A 20,090-nucleotide genomic window follows, 5' to 3' on the forward strand; every position below is an offset into this window, starting at 1 on the left:
GTAGAGCCAGCCTCGTAGAGGGGGAGTTGCTACAGCACGGCGACTGAGGCAGCTGGAGCTGCCTAAGGAAGACACGGGGGTCCGCTCGTGAGTGGACAGTACCGCGGAAATACACACAGGGGGAGTCCGAACAGGAGGCCTTAACCTGTGGAGCACCTATTCCAGTACAGGGTAGATAGAGTACCCATAGTGGCTTGGGTCGGCGAGTTCCTCCACTGAACTGCGGACCCATGAGGGCTAGGGAGGAATCAACCAGGGATCTGAAAGATGGGGTCTCCTGGGAACAAAGGTGCACTATTTTACCTCGGCTGAGGGAAAGGGCGCTAGGCGCAAACGATTCACCCGGCCAGTTCGTCAGCTCCGTTCGTCAGTTCCGAGAGATCCCAGGAGGGGAACAGGCTTGGCCGGGAGGGAGTTAGCCTCCGGTCACATTTTAGGAACCTGATAATTAAGTCGTGCTTACCTAGAGACTTGCCGTCTATCGTGTTGTGGTGAGCCGCAATGGCGGCGACATACACCTTGAGGGTGGAGGGGGACAGCCTCCTCTCAAGCCTCTCCTGTAGGAACACGAGCACTTACCTAACCGTGCACCTCTGTGGGTCTTCAGCCCAGGAAGAACACTAATTTGCGAAAGGCGCCACTTTAGGGTGTAAGATGCCTGGTAGAGGGGGTTCTGGCTTGGTTGATAGTATCTACGATGGCCGATGGTAGACCGGCTAGATCTTCCGCATCCCATCCAAGGGCCAGACTTGGAGGTTCCAGAGGTCTGGGTGCGGGTGCCAGAGCGTGCCCCATCCCTGAGAAAGAAGGTCCTTCCTCAGGGGGATTCGCCAGGGAGGGGCTGTCGTGAGAAGCGTGAGGTCAGAGAACCAAGTCCGAGTGGGACAATAGGGGGCCACCAAGGTGATTTGCTCTTCGTCCTCCCTGACCTTGCACAGCACCTGTGCAAGAAGGCTTACTGGGGGAAATGTGTACTTGCGCAGCCCCGCGGGCCAGCTGTGTGCCAAAGCGTCTGCCCCGAGGGGAGCCTCTGTCCGGGCATACCAGAGCGGGCAGTGGGAGGTTTCTTGGGAGGCAAACAGGTCACCTGGGCCTTGCGGAACCGCTCCAAGATCAGCTGGACCGACTGGGGGTTGAGCCTCCACTCCCTGCTGGGCAAATGTTGTCGTGACATCGCGTCCGCTATCACATTGAGGTTGCCGGGGATGTGAGTGGCACACAGTGACTTGAGTCACTGCTGGCTCCAAAGGAGGAGACGACGGGCGAGCTGTGACATGTGGTGGGAGCGTACTCCGCCTTGGCGATTTATGTATGCTACCACTGTGGTGCTGTCTGACCTGACTAGGACATGTTTGTCTCAAATTAACGGGAGAAACTTCCTCAGGGCAAAGAAAACAGCCAGCAACTCTAGGCAGTTCATGTGCCAATGCAGCGGGGCCTGGTTCCAATGACCCGCGGCTGTGTGCCCGTTGCACAGTTTGGAGGCATCGGTCGTGACCAGGATGCGTCGGGACACCTGCTGCAAGGGTACTCCTGCCCGTAGAAAGCAGAGGTCTGTCCAGGGTTTGATAGTTGGGCGGCAGGCGGTGGTGACTTTCACACGGTGCGTGCCGCGGCGCCATGCTCGTCTTGGGACTCGAGTCTGAAGCCAGTGCTTTGAAGTGGTCTCATATGCATCAACCCTAGCGCTGCGGCTGCCACGGAGGATGCCATATGCCCCAGGAGCTTTTGGAAACATTTTAAAGGAACCATAGTGCCTGGCTTGAAGGAAGCGAGGCATTTCAGCACCGACTGTGCACGCTCATTGGAGAGACGTGCTGACATTGAGTCTAATTCCATGCCGATAAAAGAGATGCTCTGAACCGGGGCGAGCTTGCTCTTTTCCCAGTTGACCTGAAGCCCCAGATGGCTGAGGTGCCTGAGCACCTGGTCTCTGTGTGCGCATAGTAACTCTCGCGAGGGGGCCAGAGACAGGCTGAAGGGGAGGGCTTTGTACTGATACGCCTGACCGTCGAACGCGAACCATAGAAAGGGTCAGTGTCGTGGCAGGATCGAGACGTGAAAGTACGCGTCTTTCAGGTCTACCACTGCAAACCAATCTAGATGGCGGACGCCAGACAGAATTTGTTTCTTGCATTTTGAACGGGAGTTTGGACAGAGCCTGGTTGAAAACTCGCAGGTCCAAGATTGGTCGTAAGCCGCCAACTTTCTTGGGTACAATGAAGTAAGGGCTGTAGAAACCCTTCTTCATTTCGGTTGGAGGGACAGGCTGTATCGCATCTTTGAGTAAAAGAGAGGCGATTTCCTCGCGCAGGGACTTGGCATGTTCGCCGTATACTGCGGAAAAACGGACGCCCGCGAAGGGGGTCGGAGGCCTGGCAAACTGAATTGCGTAACCGAGTCGAATGGTCCGGTGCAGCCAGCGTGACGGGTTGGGCAGTGAAAGCCACGCCTCTAAACTCCGTGCTAGGGGCACCAAGGGGACGAGTATTTTGGACGTACCCGGCGGGGCTTCGCAGCGGGGCAGAACAGGTAATATGGTGTCGGGAGGCAGTGATGCGTCCCGAGGCTCTGGTGCTTAGAACAGACTTCGAAGCACTTACCTTGCTCTGCGCACCAGGCAGGGGGCGGGTTCATGACTGAGGAGGTCTGATGTTAGCGTCCTCTGGACTCGTCTGAACTGGCCGGCCGGGGTACAGTCGTGGGGCTGAGGGCACAGGTACTGCGTTCAGGGAGCCGGGACTGTTGAGATCTGGCGGCCAGGTGACCCAGAGACAAAAGGAAATAGCTCTATTATTGAGAATGTAATGAATTTAACAAAAAGATTCTAATCCCGGCCCTCCACCAGGGAACGGAGGGGACATGCCCGTGGAACCATTTAAGCCCAGGAAGCATAGCGGACCTCCGTGCGTCAGGCTCAGTCTGGGCGGCAGACCCGAAGGTGGCGGCCCAGGCAAGTTATCCGCGTCAGACGTCGCTGTGACGCTCTCCGATGCAGCGGTGATGTCGTCATCCAATGTCCGGGAGCTCGAGGGACCGGACGGTAGGCCGTTAAGCGGACCGCACTCATCCCGAGCTCGGGGGCAGCAGGCAAGCGTGCCGGGGAGGCGGGAGGTTTCGAGGGGATTTACCCGGCAAAAGTGTCCCGTTATTCTCCCCAGATCGTCTTCATCGCCCGCGGCACCTGCTCAATCCCGTAGGAAGGTGGCTGAAGTGGCTCTCTCTCACTACAAGAGAAAGCAGAGATCGCAATGCTGCCGCGGTTATGTTCTCACACTGAAAACATTACCCATTGGAGAGAATGCTCATCCCGAGCTCGGACGGATACAAGCAAGTGTGCCGGGGAGGCGGGGGGTTTACCCGGCGAAACGGAGCCCGTCATTGTCCCCAGATCGTCTTCATTGCCCGCGGCGCCTGCCTCAATCCCGTAGGAAAGAGGCCAGGTGCGGCTGAAGTGGCTTTCTCTCACTACAAGAAAAAGCAGCGACCGCAATGCTGTCATGGCTATGTTCTCGTACTGAAAACATAGACCATTCATAAAAACGCTGCCTGCATGTGATCACAACCCAGGTACGCGAGGCAGTTTTTATGACCGTCAGAGGTGGGGAGAAATCAACCGCATCCAGAAACTACACAGGGGTGGAAAAAACGTCTTTAAAAAGACGCGTCCTGAGAAGGACGTTCAACGCCGCTGTGTTTTGCTCTTTTTAGAGCGAAATTATTCTTTTAGAATAACTCTTTCGAGTTGTCTGCACTGTCAAAGCGCCCAGGGGCAACAATGTACAGCCGTGCAAGGAAGGAGAAAGTCGCTGTTATGCGCCGTCAGATCCAACAGCATGCAGAGCATCAGAGGATTAAACAGGAACTGATGTGTGACTCGCAGCAGACTGCACGACCATCGGCTCCGAAGAATTTTTCTGAATGAACTCCTGTATTTGCCCCACCTAAATACCCGTATGTCCGGGGGCGGGATATGCAAATACCATCTGCCAACTTCTCATTGGCCTTTTTTCATAGAACAGAGGTATATATCGGCGCTCAAGAGAGACCCCTAGTGTCGCTTCTCTGACACAACGTGGAGAGAGCGACAGAAGGGGAACAGAATGTCTTTGAGTCATAATAGTGCGGTTTAAAAAAGAAATGTTTTTGCCTTTAAGTAAATAATGGAAAATAATTATATTTATCTTTAGACCTCCAGTGAGCAAGCTTAATGTGACTTTGGCAAGCAACACAAAATTCCATAAAGTTGGTTAAAGGAGAAATATAAACTTGGGGGAAACCAGGCTCACTATGGGGCCAGTTCCCCTCTGTCTAAACAGCATGAATATAATGCCAATATTAGTTTTTTATGTGTAGTACAAGTCAATGTTTAAAATTTGTAAATTAAGGGTTAAGGGCCAATGTTTAAACAAAAAGATATAGTATTAAATGTAAGATTAATGACTAAAGTCTTAGAATTTATATTCTTAACTGCTTAAGTGCAAACATATGCATTGTTTATTGTTATTTGGCTGATGAAGGCTGCAATTAAATTATTATCTACACAATCCATTTTTAGCGTGTAGTCCATCCTTTGACCAAGGTGATGCAGGCAGAGGTCAGTAAGGTGCACTGCAGTTCGACTGTAAAATTGTGGCAGATTAATCCAAATTAATCAAAAATGTAACTGGTAGCCAATGCAGCAATGCTAAGATTGGGCTAATATGATCATACTTCTTGGTTCTTAGTCATCTCTCTAGCTGCTGCATTTTGAAGTAACTGAAGTTTATTAATGGAACCTGCTGGACATCCTTCCAGTAATGCATTACAATAATCTAGTCTTGAGGTCATGAACGCATGAATTAGTTTTTCTGCATCAGCAACAGAGAGCATGTGCCATAATTTAGCAATATTTTTTAGGTGGAAGAATGCTGTTCTACAAACATTGGAAATTTGATTTTCAAAGGACAGATTGGTATCAAATATAACATCTAAGTTCTTTATGACGTGACAGTACACCCATCGAGAGACAAATTATATTTTAGCGGCTTATTTTTAGAGGTTTTTAGTCCAATAATTAGTACCTCTGTTTTGTCAGAATTGAGTAGAAGAAAATTTCTAGCCATCCAATCTTTGATTTCATTGATACTCTATGCCAACTTGGAGAATTGTGAAATTTCGTCAGTTTCAAGGAAATATACATTTGGTTATCATCGGCATAACATTGAAAACGAATTCCACGGTTCCTGATAATGTCTCCTAGGGGAAGCATATATAAGGAGAATAGGAAAGGCCTTAAAACCGATCTCTGTGGCACTCCATACTTTACTTTTGTTGGATTGTTTCTTTACTTTTGTTTGCCAACATAATTCTGTAGCCTATTCAAGAGAATGTCATGATCTATCGTGTCAAAGGCAGCACTAAGATCTAAAAGCACTAGAAGAGAAATGCAGCCGCGAGCAGATGAGAAGAGCAAGTCATTTGTAACTCTGATTAGTGCAGTTTCTGTACTAAGATTGTGCCTAAATCCTGACCGAAATTCTTCATATACAATTTTTTTTTTTTTTAAATTAACAGTTGGGAGGACACTACCTTTTCTAGTATTTTTGACATAAATAAAGTAGGACTGGGTGATATGGATCAAAACTCATATCTCGTCAATGAGTTTTGTCAAATGAAGGAAAACCTCCATCACCATCATTTACAGCAGGGATGCTCACAGTTCTTAGAAATCTTCTTGTTGAAAAACTGTATTGTATTGTCTCATCCTATATCTCGTTTGAAAATATATCGATATACCTTAAAGGGGTCATATAATGGTACATGCACTTTTTCAAGTTGATTGTACTGAAATGTGTGTTGGCTGTGCCTGTACACAACCATCCTATTATGATAAAAATCCATCCAGTGTTTTTGTTTTAATCTCCTTATATATTTTCCCCTGCCTCAAATCGAGCCGTTCGACCGTGTGACGTCACACGGTCGGACGCCCCTCCCAGGATTGTTGATTGACAGCAGTGTTTCAACACAGACCCGCCCTCGCTCATGAGCGAGCTGTCAATCATAGTCCGTCATCATTGTTGATACACTGGAGCAAAATGGCGCCTAAGCGATTATGGTGTTCTGTTCTTCGGTGTAATAACGAACACAGCAGTCATTTTGATGTTCCTAAATCTGAACCGCTGAAGACGCAGTGGCTGAGTTTTGTTTACGATGGGAATATTCCCCACGAGCAACGTCAATGCGTTCATGTTTGCGCGAATCATTTTTCACCAGACTGCTTTATAAACGAGGGTCAGTATAAAGCTGGTTTTGCTAAGAAGCTGCTGCTGAAAAAAGATTTGGTACCAACTATTTATATTCCCTCTGCACCTCCAGAAGAAGTAAGTGTAACGTTTTATTAACCTTTATATTAGAGAACGGAGGGGCGGGGTGACCAAAGCTCATTATCATTTAAAGTCATATGCACTGAAACGGCGTGCTGAAAACAGAGCTGTTTTTGAGCAGGTAAAATTAGTGTTTTCTTAAAATACTAATGAGAATTTTTAATAAAAGTATATTACAAAGTTTTCATTTAGACACTAAAGATTCATATTAACTTGTACAAAAATGGCATTATATGACCCCTTTAAAAAGTCGATATACCGCCCAGCCCTAAATGGGAGATTTGAGATCAGTCTATAATTAGCCAACTCGCCAGGATCAAGCTGTGGTTTCTTGATAAGCGGTTTAAAAACTGCTATTGTACATTTTCTTGGGACATGCCTTAAGGATAATGAGGAGTTAATAATATTAAGATGAGGTTCATAGATAACAGGAAACACTTCTTTTAATAGATTGGTCGGTATTGAATCTAACATACTGTATGTAACATATTGTAGCTGGCAATGACAATGACGAATAAATGAAGAACCCAAGTGCAGTTTAATAATCAATGTGAAAACCAAAAAGAGAGGCTTGAGGGGCAGATCTGATGGGGCTGAGGACCATGGTGGAGTCGTAGGGATGGAGGTGGGCCTGGACCGTGGAGCAGAGGCGGGTCTGGACTGGTGAAAAGAGGTTTGCTTGTGAGATGGCATGGAGCAGTCTGGTGTTCGATTGAAACATGGCATGGAGCAGACTGCGGTTCAGCTGTGACATGGTATGGAGCAGTCTGGGGCCTTGGCTGTGACATGGCATGGAGCAGGCTGAGGCATGGCATTTAGCAGGCTGAGGCGTGAACTGGCATGGAGCTGACTCTGGCGTGGCTGTGACATGGCCTGGAGCTGACTCTAGGCGAGCTGACTCTGGCGTAGACAGAGACACTGGAAAGACCTCTGTGGTCAGGGCAAGGACTGAGACTCAGAAACGACCTCCATGATCGTGAACATTGGCAGAGATTTGGAAATGACCTCCGTGGTCGTGAACATGGGCAGAGACTTGGAAATGACCTCTGTGTTTGTGGGTGTGAACAGAGTCCCGGGAGTGACCTCTGTGGTCGTGGGTATGGACAGAGTCTCGGGAACGACCTCTGTGGTCATGAACACAGGCTTAGACTCGGAGACGAAACCCCTTCTCCTCCTCCTCCTCCTCCTCCGTAAGACTGAAGTTGGTGGTGCAGGCTCTGGGACAGATGAGGCTGGCAACGTTGGCTCGTTGGCTGTAGCAGACATGGGCGTTGGCTCGTTGGCCATGGCAGGCATGGGCTCATTGGCAATGATGTGGGATGCTGGCTTGGCGGCCATGACGTGAAACTCTGGCTTGGCGGCCATGACGTAAATTTCTGACTCTGTCCGCCTCCCCCACAGTGAACGTGGAACCAATGATCTGCAGGGCGAGGTCAATATATTGGGCCAGATTGAGGGGACTGCGACCGCCAGGCATCAAGGAGTAGATGGGCTCATTAAGTCTCACCCGAAAAATGTCCTGAAGATGACGATGAAATTAAAAACCCAAGTGCAGTGTAATAATCAATGTGAAAACCAAAAACCCTAACTATAAACATGAATAAAACATAACATAAACTTGAAACTTAAACATGAACATAAACTTGGTCGGCAAGGCTTAAATTAGACATGAACTTAACAAGTGCTACACAAACTAACATCAATACTAGACAAAGGACAATGGTACAGACGAGGGCTTAAATACATGACATGGGGAAACATAAACCAATGATCAAACAGAACACTAAACAAGATAACAAGACTAATAACCTTAAACTAATGAAACTAGAACTGATAAGACAATAAACCAATGAAACAACAATGAAGACATGAAATCACATGACAAGGGAAACAGGAACTAGAATTCCTAAATAAAAGACATGAAAACAAAACATGAACAAAAACACATCTAGACATGACACTACATGTTGTTGATTTTGATGTTTTGATAAGTTTGTTTAGCTCTTCTTGTCCTATGACAGCGAAGGATTAAGATTGTTCAATAATATGAGACACTGTCTTAAGAGGTGCTATTGTAGACAGTTGCATAATTCCAATTTTGTTTCTGATGATTTCAATTTGATCAGTAAAGAAATTCATAAAGTCATTACTACTGTGCTGCGATGGACTATCTGGTTAATTTGATGCTTTATTCCTTTCTAATTTATCCACAGTATTGAATAAACACCTAGGATTGTTGTGGTTATTTTCTATGAGTTTGCTAAAATATGCAGACCTGGCAGCATTTAGTCCTTTTCTGTAGCTAGTACACACTATTATTCCCTGCACCAAAAAAGACCTCTGATTTTTTTACTTTTCCACTTGCGCTCCATTTATCAAGCTGCTCTCTTGAGAACATGAGTGTGATTATTGTACCCCATTGCAGGGCTTTTCCCTTTAAATGTTTTACAGATTTTTACAATCGCTATGACAATTTTTTCAATACTTTTAACAAATTTCCTAAACTCTTAACGCACCAACACACCTACAACACACAATTGGCAAAACATTTAATTTCATGCTCAAAATCACACATTGTAAACTAAACTCCAACACTAATTTTCAAAATACAATAATACACTAGCAACAATACACTATGTCTACCAAAACACTGCAAACATGTCTCAAAATCAAATCATTTTTCAAAACACTAACATGTTCTCATCCAACAGGAAGATTTAGTCAATCATAGCACAATGTCATAAAAACACTAACATCAGATGGAATTACAGAAACTGCATTATTTTATATGTGTCAGGTATGCCCTTATACAACAGACAGTATATTGTATTGATCATAGATTGTGTTTTGCAATGTAGTTTCTTATGAAGCCTCTCTACATTTTTGTTTTGTTGGGTTTTAGGTCTTTTGCTGCAGAAATTCAATAAAAAAAAAGACCCATCTCAGAGTGCTTTTTAGAATGTACGGTTAATGAAAAAATGAAGACAGAGACAGAATTGCTGCAATAAAGACTTTATTTGCAAAAGGACATTACTGCAAGATAACAAAAATATGCAATATAGCTGCCATTTATTATGTGAAAATACAAAATATACGAACAGAAAAAGCACCAGAAGAATAAAAAAAAGAAGAAAAAAAAGAGTAATCTTCTAATCTGCCCGGTCTTCTGCATTGGGCCACATGTTCTCATCCACATCACACCTGATATCTTCTCTGGCAAGGCATCATGGGAAGAATCTTTTGGCATGCCTTATCCACCCCTGGCAGTGTTCAGCTGAGATGTCTTGGCATGCAGCATCCATTGCATCCAGGAGGGACATTTGGTCCTGTGGATGATGGTCAAAAACCTTCCATCTCCAGGATGAGAAAAACTCCTCAATGGGGTTGAGGAAAGGGGAGTAAGGATCAAGGAAAAGGGACATCATCCTAGGATGGGCGTCAAACCATGCTGTGACTGCAGGGGAATGGTGGAATGCCACATTGTCCCATGTGATCACGTATATTGGCAAGTGGTCTCTCACCTGTCCCCTTTCTACCTCTGGCACAAGTCTTTCATGCAGGTCTTCTAAAAACAGGAGAAGCCAGTTGGTGTTGTAGGGGCCAATCTCACATTTATGCAGGAGTGCACCATCGTTGGAGATTGCGGCGCACATGGTGATGTTGGCTCCTCTCTGGCCCGGCACAGTAACTGTGGCACTTTTGCCAATTATGTTTCTTTCGTGCCGACGCCTTTTCGCTAAGTTAAAGCCAGCCTCATCAACGTAGATCATTACATGTGGGACTTGATTGGCCTCCAACTCCATTACTCTCTGAAAGTAATCAGACACAGTGTATGTAAATGCTTTGCTGTATATCTACTGTATGTCCTAGTGTACTCCAAGTTTATAGAGTAGTTTACTGCAAAACACACAATGTATAGTACAGTAATGACTGTATTGTCTGACCTTACCTGGACGTATTGGTGACGGAGTTCTTTGATGCGCTCACCATTCCTTTCAAAAGGAACTTTGTATAATTGTTTCATTTGGACTCTGTGTTTAGCTAGAGTCTGAGAAATGGATGTTGTGCTGATTGCTGCAATGTTCCTAAAGACAAGGTTGTCCTCTACAACTCTGGACTGAATGTCCTTCAATTTTATTTCATTGTCAGCAATCACCATGTTGACAATAGCAAGTTCCTATTCTTCATTCTGGAGCTTTCCTCTGCCCCCTGAGGGAGGTAGACGTTGAATCCTTAGAGGGACAAAATACAGTGACATATTAGAGACCGGAGGCACACAGTCACTGTAATACATGGTAAAATTATTTACACTTTGCAGTAGGAGAAGCAATATCCTACCTGTTGGTTTCTCTAAAAATCCGAACAATTGATGCCACCGTGTCCCGACTGAGATTTGGCTGTACTCGTTCACCAGCCTCTCTGTATGATAGCCCGTGGTTTATGACATAGTTTATTATAGTAGCTCTTATTTCATTAGTTACCCTAGCTCTGGCCCTTCTTTGAGCACCACCATGCATTCTAACTCCTCTCCCTCACCCCACTCCTCTCCCTTGCCCTTGTCCTTGTCCCACTCCTCTCCCTTGCCCTTGTCCTTGTCCTTGTCCCACTCCTCTCCCTTGCCCTTGCACTTGTCCCACTCCTCTCCCTTGCCCTTGCCCTTGTCCCACTCCTCTCCCTTGTCCTGGTATACATCTTCCTCTACCTAGTGCAGACATTTTTCTTTCTTTCTTTTGTTGCTCTATATTGTTCCCTTTCCACAAATGATCAGCCCAAAAGGTCCTCTTTTACATTATACCATATGGTCATGCGATTGAAAGAACCTCAAGATGGGAATCAGCTGTGATTTATATATTTGCATAATTCAATCAGCTGTTTCTCAGTAACAATAGAATAAAATACAAGGGATATATTTGTGTTTCAGTTCACAATATAAACAGCTGTTTACCTTGACTTTAGCCTGTAAGGTTAGGTTTAGAACATGGTGTTATCTGTTCTGACATACAGTGTTAAAGCATTGGTAAATTTGGCAGTAAAAATCCATTGTTTTGGTCTTGTTTGAGCTTGTGTGTAAAAGAAGTTCAAGCATTTTAAATCTGTGTTAATTGTATGCATTTTGTGTTAAAGCAACAAGAAATGTGTTAATAGTATAGCTTACACAGACGGATGTAGTGCTAACTGTGTTAAGAGTTTTGGAAAATTGTTAAAAGTATTGAAAAATCTGTCATAGCAATCGTAAAAAACTGTAATCGAAGGGTGGTGACACTATCAGTAGTGCTAGAAAAGACTGTATCTATATATTCTGTGATTACATTAAATTCCTCAAAATTCTTTGGATTACTGAGTATTTGAGAAATCTGGAAGGTTATTAGTGAAGCTATCTTTTGTGGTTGAATGAATAGTTCTACCGGATCGATAATGTTGCTTAGATTGAGATACCTTTGGTAAGCACAGTATAGAAGAGACGAGGTAATGATCTGAGATGTCATCGCTCTGCGGCAGAATTATTTATATTATCAACATCAATTCCATATGACAAAATGAAATCTACCGTATGATTATGCCGATGAGTTGGTCCTGTCACATTTTGTCTGACCCCAGCTAGCAGATGTTGGGATTAACCAGTTTGTCTGCTTCCTGATTTGGGCCCCAGTTAGTCAAATACTATCATTATAAAGAGCCAAATTAATAGAGAGGAGAGTGGCATCTTCCCTGGAGGGACAGAGTCCATTACTCTTTAGCAGGTCAGGCCTACCCCAAAAACTCATCCAATTGTCTATGTATGCTGTAATTCCAATGCTATTCTGCGGACACCACTCAGACATCCAGCCATTTAGCAACATTAATCAACTATAAACCTTGTCACCACGACGAGCAGGTAGGGGACCAGAGCATATTACAGTGTCTGACATAGTTTTTGCAAGTTGACATCCTTCTTTAGTCAAATCAAGTCAAGACAAGTGGTTTTTATTGTCGTTTCAACCACATACAGTTAGTACAGTACACAGCGAAACGAGACAACGTTCCTCCAGGACCATGGTGCTACATAAAAACAACATAGGACAAACACAGAACCACATGAGACTACACAGACTAAATAAAATACCTATAAAATACCTAAATAATACCTATATAAAGTGCATGTGCAAACGTGTGCAAAAAGTATGGGACAGTACAATTAATTTCTAACAATGAACAGGACAATAGGCACAATGAGAGACAGTGCAGCGCCGACCAGTACACAGTAGTGCAAAAGATGACAGTTTCTAAAAATGTAAACATAACATACTATGAGATAGTGTTCTATGCACATAGCAGTTATTGAGGTAGCAGACAGTTATAAAGTGACAGTAATTAAAGTGCAACTAAGGACACGTGTGTGTGTGTGTGTGTGTGTGTGTGTGTGTGTGTGTGTGTGTGTGTGTCAAACCAGTCTCTGAGTATTGAGGAGTCTGATGGCTTAGAAGCTGTTACACAGTCTGGCCGTGAGGGCCCGAATGCTTTGGTACCACTTGCCAGACGGCAAGAGGGTAAAGAGTTTGTGTGAGGGGTGTGTGGGGTCATCCACAATGCTGGTTGCTTTGCGGATGCAGTGTTTTTTGTAAATATCTTTGATGGAGGGAAGAAAGACCCCGATGATCTTCTCAGCTGTCCTCACTATCCTCTGCAGGGTTTTGCGGTCCGAAACGGTGCAAGTCCCAAACCAGGCAGTGATGCAGCTGCTCAGGATGCTCTCAATAGTCCCTCTATAGAATGTAGTGAGGATGGGGGGTGGGAGATGTGCTTTTCTCAGCCTTCGAAGAAAGTAGAGACGCTACTGGGCTTTCTTGGTGATAGAGCTGGAGTTGAGGGACCAGGTGAGGTTCTCCGCCAGGTGAACGCCAAGGAATTTGGTGCTCTTGATGATCTCCACAGAGGAGCCGTCGATGTTCAGCTGAGAGTGTTTACCTTGTGCTCTCCTAAAGTCAACAACCATCTCTTTTGTTTTGTCGACATTCTGGGACAGGTTGTTAGCTCTACACCAGTCCGTTAGCTGCTGCACCTCCTCTCTGTATGCAGACTCGTCGTTCTTGCTGATGAGACCCACCACAGTCATGTCATCGGCGAACTTGACGATGTGATTCGAGCTGTGCATTGCTGCACAGTCGTGAGTCAGCAGAGTGACAGCAGTGGACTTAGCACACAGCCCTGGTGGGCCCCAGTGCTCAGTGTGGTGGTGGTGGAGATGCTGTTCCCGATCCGGACTGACTGAGGTATCCCAGTCAGGAAGTCCAGGATCCAGTTGCAGAGAGAGGTGTCCAGGCCCAGCAGGTTCAGCTTTCCAATCAGGTGCTGAGGAATTATTGTGTTGAATGCTGAGCTGAAATCTATGAACAGCATTCGAAAGTATGAGTCCTTTTTGTCTAGGTGGGTGAGGGCCAGATGGAGGGTTGTGGCGATGGCGTCGTCCGTTGAATGGTTTGGACGATATGAAAACTGCAGTGGGTCTAGTGAGGGGGACAGCTGGGTCTTAATGTGCCTCATGATGAGCCTCTCGAAGCACTTCATGATGATTTGGTGTGAGTGCGACGGGACGGTAGTCATTGAGGCAGGACACTGAAGACTTCTTTGGCATGGGGATGATGGTGGTGGCCTTGAAGCACGTTGGAACAATGGCGCTGCTCAGAGAGATGTTGAAGATGTCGGTAAGGACATCTGCCAGCTGGTCTGCACATCCTCTGAGCACTCTGCCAGGAATGTTGTCTGGTCCAGCAGCCTTTCGTGGGTTGACTCTACATAGAGTTTTCCTCACATCCGCTGTGGTAAGACAGAGCACCTGGTCGTTGGGAGGAGGGGTGGTCTTCCTCGCCACCACGTCGTTCTGCACTTCAAACCGAGCGTAGAAGTCGTTCAGCGCATCTGGAAAGGAGGCATCTTTGTCACAGGCAACTGATGTTGTCCTGTAGTTGGTGATGGCCTGGATGCCCTGCCACATGCGATGCATGTCACCGCTGTCCTGGAAGTGACTGTGGATTCTCTGGGCGTGTGCGTGCTTTTGACAGTTTGGCCCTCGCTGTTCTTAGGGCTGCCTTGTCACCTGCTCTAAAGGCGGAGTCTCGGGTCCTCAGCAGCGTGCGAACCTCCGCAGTCATCCACGGCTTCTGGTTGGAGCGTGTGGTAATGGTCTTGGAGAAAGTGACATCATCAATGCACTTGCTGATGTAGCTGGTCACTGATGCTGTGTATTCCTCCAAGTTGGTAGAATTGCCATATGTTTCAGCCTCCCTGAACATGTGCCAGTCAGTACACTCAAAACAGTCCTGAAGAGCGAGATGGCTCCTGCTGGCCAAGTTTTCACCTGCTTCTGAAGCGGTTTTGTTGCTCTGACGAACGGTCTGTATGCTGGAATTAGCATAACAGAGATGTGGTCTGAGTAGTCGAGGTGGTGGCGGGGCTCCGCCCGGTACGTGCCTGGGATGTTTGTGAAAACAAGATCAAGCGCGTTCGCCCCTCTAGTTGCAAAGTCCACATACTGATGGAATTTAGGGAGCACTGTCTTGAGATTAGCATGGTTGACATCTCCGGCGACTATAAACAGTCCGTCTGGGTGAGCGTTCTGCAGTTCGCTCATAGCCCCATACAGTTCACAGAGCGCTTCCTTAGCGTTAGCGCTGGGGGGAATGTAAACTCCGGTTATAATAACAGTGGTGAATTCCTGTGGTAAATAAAAAGGTCTTCATCTAACAGTCACAAGCTCCAACAGCGATGAACAGTAGCTAGAGACTAGCATAGAGTTCTTGCACCATTCCGTGTTGATGTAAACAGACAAGCCGCCACCGCGAGTCTTACCGCAGAGAGCTGTATTTCTGTCGGCACGAAATGAGGCAAGCCCATCTAGCTGAATGGCGGCGTCCGGAACTCTATCGCTGAGCCACGTCTCCATGAAAATAAAGACGCCTGCTGGAGTCGGATATAGTCCAGTTTATTGTCCAGGGAGCAAACATTTGAGAGCAGGATAGACGGGAGAGCCGGCCGGCTAGGGTTTGTTTTTAGCCTAGCTTTAACATTATCTTTAGTAATCTGTGACTGGCGAAGCCGGACATCGTTATTGCCGACATGAATAACATCTTAAAACATCTAAGTTTAGCATTAGCCAGGACTTGTAAATTTTATTTGATGTCAGATGCTCTGGCACACGAAATGCATTGTACTTTGTTGGCTGGAGTCTCTATTTCCACTTTCCTTTCAATAGAATCATTTATAACCAGGGTGTTTCCAACAGGCTTCTCAGTGGGTGAGTGGGTTGAATCTATTGGAAATCTTAACAGGAGAGTGGTATCGCTTTTCCCTACAAGTATACTGCCGAGATTCCGAGATGACCCAAACACCCTGCTGCAGGGGCTCTACAGCTGGAACCGAAGTGTGTGTTTTGCTCGCTGTACTACCCGCATCCAAAACAATATCTACAGGCTTCTATTTCTCACTGACCTCCACTAGCATTCAGATGCATGTCTCTACCTCAACCTTCTCCATCAGCCTGACTATTTCCCTACATTTATCACATGGTAATCGCTCACTGCTGATGAATGAAACTATCATAAACATGTGGCATGCAGTGCAAGTAGAAATAACGCGTGCTGATGTCATTACTTACCACAATTTTTTGTTGTGGTTCTTCTTGGGCAGCTTGGGTTTGAGATCGATGTGAATCCCTCACGCAATTGTTTGTTGTTATAGTGGTTCTTGATAAGCAGTGCTTTGAGATCAATGCAATAATCCGTGTAACACAGAGGAGAAAATTGGTGTATGTAGTAAAATGCATGGTTTAATTGTGATAAAAAAATTCATGCAGTTAAATCGCTATATGAGAATAATGCAGGGGGGGAGGGTATGCACGCTGAAAAAGGACAGAGATTAAAGATTAAATGCTGAGACAATAAAGATAAGAAATGCTAAAAATGCTAGCAGGCTACAAACACAGACTGGAGCTAGGTGCCAGCAGCAACAGGAAAAGGACACACGATTTGTCACTTGCCCAGTCAGTCCATTCCAATCCTGATTTTTCAACACCACAGTGGAAAAAGATATCAAAACCAATGAACCCGACTCAATACGGAACGTCAACGTTCTGCAATGAGAACTGTTCGGCCAAATGGAAAAGTGCCTATTGTTTAAAGCAGGACAGCTACATCTACTCCTAAAGTGTATGTAGCAGCTATATCTGAATGCCACGACGAGGGCCCTGAGGTCAATTGCAAGCATCCTTTACTCACAAGGGATGAGTTTGGAATGGCACCTTACTACCTTACTATTTCTACTGTACATAGATATGAGAACTCAGCCATAGTCTCTTAAGGGTGTCAGTAGATGGTGTCTACAGAGGTGACCTTAAGTTGGGACCTTGATGTAGTGGTTTCATCACTGTCAAGGCTTCCCTTATAGCCTAAAGAGACAAAAGAGCTCAAGCGTTTCTCTTTAAAGACAGCTTTTCTCTTGGTAGTTGTATCTGTATCTCAACATGGAGATTGCCTCTCATTTCCACCTCCTCTTTTACATATGAGTGGCATTCTATTACCTATTATGTCTAGTGATTGATTATAGGTACACTGACCTGTCTCTAAACAACATTTGTCTAATTGGATCGTGAACGCCATTGTAACTGTTTATTATCTTGCTGCTCACCACCTCCCTTCCCCTGTGGTGGTCCACTCCAAGAGGGATGGAAACATTTTGAGCTTTGCTTGAGGGCATTGTTTTTGCAGCTATCTGTGCAGCTACAAACTGGCCATGAGCTGGTAACTTCACTAGGTTTTACTAGGTCTATACCATTCTCTGAATAGATATGTGATACATTTTTGTGTGTATTTTAGGATTAAAACTCCATGTGAATATGTGTCTAAAGTTGCTCCAGACAAATGGCCAGACTGATCAAAAGAACCAGTTTGATGAGGTCTTTAGACGTCCTGTTGCCGTTCACACCTAGGTCTTAGGATTGAGAGTCAGGAAATTTAACAAAAGTGTATCCAGTAATGGGGTCAACTGGTTTGCAGGGCCCTTTGGCTTCCAATTAGATGACTGCAAATTGTCTTTTTAGTCTTATCTGATGGCAAAGGCATTTGCTTACATAAGTCTTGATCACATCGGGAACCTGATCACATCAACATGAAGATTCATCCCCTGTGGTGGATGAAAGAGTTTGGAATGCTTTTGTCTTCTTGCTGTCCACTACAGTACTCTGTATTGTCATCCCATGGGTATTGTGTCTATAATAGTCCTGTCAATAAAATAGAGCGAAGGATACTCTTGTAACCACAGTTCTATGAAATGAGTGACTATGCTAGTCCTAGGGAAGACTCAGGAAACATTCAGATATTCAAAGAGGTTTTAAGCATAATTTTGATACAAAATTACTATATTCAATATTATTGAGACTATAGCATAGTCACTAATAGAGCCTCAAATTATAGAATTGTGGTTACTATAAGAATAACTTTCTTTTTCAAATGGCACTTTCTTTTTTAAAATATCTAAGCATATGCAACAATAGCATATTAATATGGAATTGTAATCACTGTTTTAGGATTTAGGATTGAACTATTATATTTTGACTTTATTATCAAAACTTTATGCTATGTTATTACTTTATAGTTTTTTGGCAGCCAGTCAATCATTTGGACCCTGTGCTTGAATGTACTTGTTTTCCAGTGGAACTTGACTTTTGTGCAGGACATAAACCGTTGTATTTTAGCCATGAATTTTTAAACCCATTACGTTTTTTGGTATTTATAAATATTTGGTGAGATAAATACAAATATATAACCCCACCATTGCCAGTTGACTTTTTATTATTGCAAACATCTTCAAACTGTATTGTTCTCTTCCAGAGCCAACCATTAGTTCTGTCCACACACACTCTAACAACAACTACAACGGACCATTTTGTCAAGATCCATATGACCTACCAAAGAACAGCCACATCCCATGTCATTATGACCTATTACCCACAAGAGACAGCACCTCCTCACCCAATGAGGACATGGACAGGAAATAAACAGCCTTCAAGGACAATACACATGTAACATGATCATTTCATACATGTCTCCACATCTATTTTTTGTCATGCATTGTTATAATCATTCTTAGGCCACGTACACATATGTTTTCATCTTTTTCTCTATGTTTTGGTCTTCTGTCCTCGGTTGTTCAACCCAAAACAATCAAGATGGTGGCCAAAGTTGTAGCAGCATTGTTGTGCCTGATATTCATATTGATAGTTTTATCAACCTTTGTACAACCTTCACATTGCATTTCTTCAAAGACGAAGGGAAGTTTATTTGAAATTGCTGTCCAGCGATGCAAAACGAAGACGACTCCGCTCCAGACCGTATGGAAGAAGCAAACTTTAAATTCACGCCATTAACTTGATTCATTTGATTCTTCAATAACAATGCATTGCACAAATACAGAACAGTCCTCTGTGTTTCTGTGACAATTATATATATGTGTGATTATTCAATATTAGACATTTCTTTTCCTTTTATTCTGATCTTCAGTATTTAGTATAGTAGCACTGTTTATTAAGAGCAAACTGTCAGCTCAATGATATTTTATTGAACATTTTCTCTCTCTTTTTTAATATTTAATTTTTTTTGTTGTTGTTGTCAGAAAGCATTTCAGGTTTACCAAAGATTGATGTGCCATGATAAAGTAGCATTTTTGTTGTATTTATATTTACAGTCATCTATTAAGTATAGATTACAATCGGCATTTCCAAGATTATTATTATTTTATTATATTTTGTTTTGGGGGGGGGGGGGTCACTGAAATGAAGATCAAAAACGTTATAGTTTGTAGTAAGTGAGCTGAAGCTGGACTTTTGTAAAGAAATCTGTGTGGTCATGAGACATGAGTTCAGTTGGATATGGATAAGAGTATTGAGGACGTTCATATGTGAGTCTTAAAACACTCTGAGCCTTTTTAAGAATTGTAATTGTATAAATCTAAATAAAGTGCCAATTCTTTTATGAATTGCAATTATTTCCTTTGAAAATGTAACATTAAATTCCTCTGTAACTTTACCAATACTGTTTAATGCTTAATTCACTAAAAATGCCACACAAAGACATGGTAAATAATACTGGTTCCAAAAGGGAGTTAAAATGTGGAACAACTGCAGTGTGTTTGAATGTGTATGTATGTTATCTTTCAAACTATATCATTGTTTTTTTTTTAAGAAACGCATAAAGTTGCACAACTGTTGTTATTTTCCCTTCCTAAAGAGCTCCTAGACAGTTAGCCTATAAATGTACCTTGCAACCATGTTTTTTCACATACTTTCAATTTTTGCAATTCAGCTGTTATATACTGTATGTGCAATTGTGCTTTAACATAAAATTATAAAAATGTGTCAAGTTGGCAGTAGGGTGGTGTGAGTAATAAATATATGTTAGCATCATTGTAAATATTTAAATAGTGAGAATGTCTTCTAAAAATAACTGTAAAATAAAACAATAATTTTGCTTTCACAAACTATTGTAAATGGTCTGAAAGTAGTGTGAGGGATACGTGTTACTTGTCCTTCAATGCTTACAATACTATTCAAATCCATATTGCAGGGTTTGAATCATTATTTTGAATCAGTTCCTTGATGAATAAATTGCTCAAACAGAATTGGTCATATACTCATAAACAGAATTGGTCATAAACTCATAAAGTTATCAGGTGATCATTTAAAGGAATATTACAGGT

General features: G+C 43.9%; 1 protein-coding gene across 4 annotated transcripts in view; it reads left to right on the plus strand.

Annotated features, from left to right (window-relative positions):
• LOC127636986 (multiple epidermal growth factor-like domains protein 10) overlaps positions 1-19,809 on the plus strand; it is a 149,337-nt gene extending 129,528 nt beyond the window's left edge. For all 4 annotated transcript variants that reach the window (XM_052117808.1, XM_052117805.1, XM_052117807.1 and 1 more), the window contains one exon: positions 18,227-19,809. In XM_052117808.1, coding sequence (XP_051973768.1) covers positions 18,227-18,393 — 167 coding nt within the window. In that variant the 3' untranslated portion in view covers positions 18,394-19,809. The remainder of the gene's footprint in view (positions 1-18,226) is intronic.
• The last annotated feature ends 281 nt before the right edge of the window (positions 19,810-20,090 follow it).

This window comes from Xyrauchen texanus, chromosome 44, assembly GCF_025860055.1.
Source record: "Xyrauchen texanus isolate HMW12.3.18 chromosome 44, RBS_HiC_50CHRs, whole genome shotgun sequence".
In the NCBI taxonomy this organism is placed as follows: Eukaryota; Metazoa; Chordata; class Actinopteri; order Cypriniformes; family Catostomidae; genus Xyrauchen; species Xyrauchen texanus.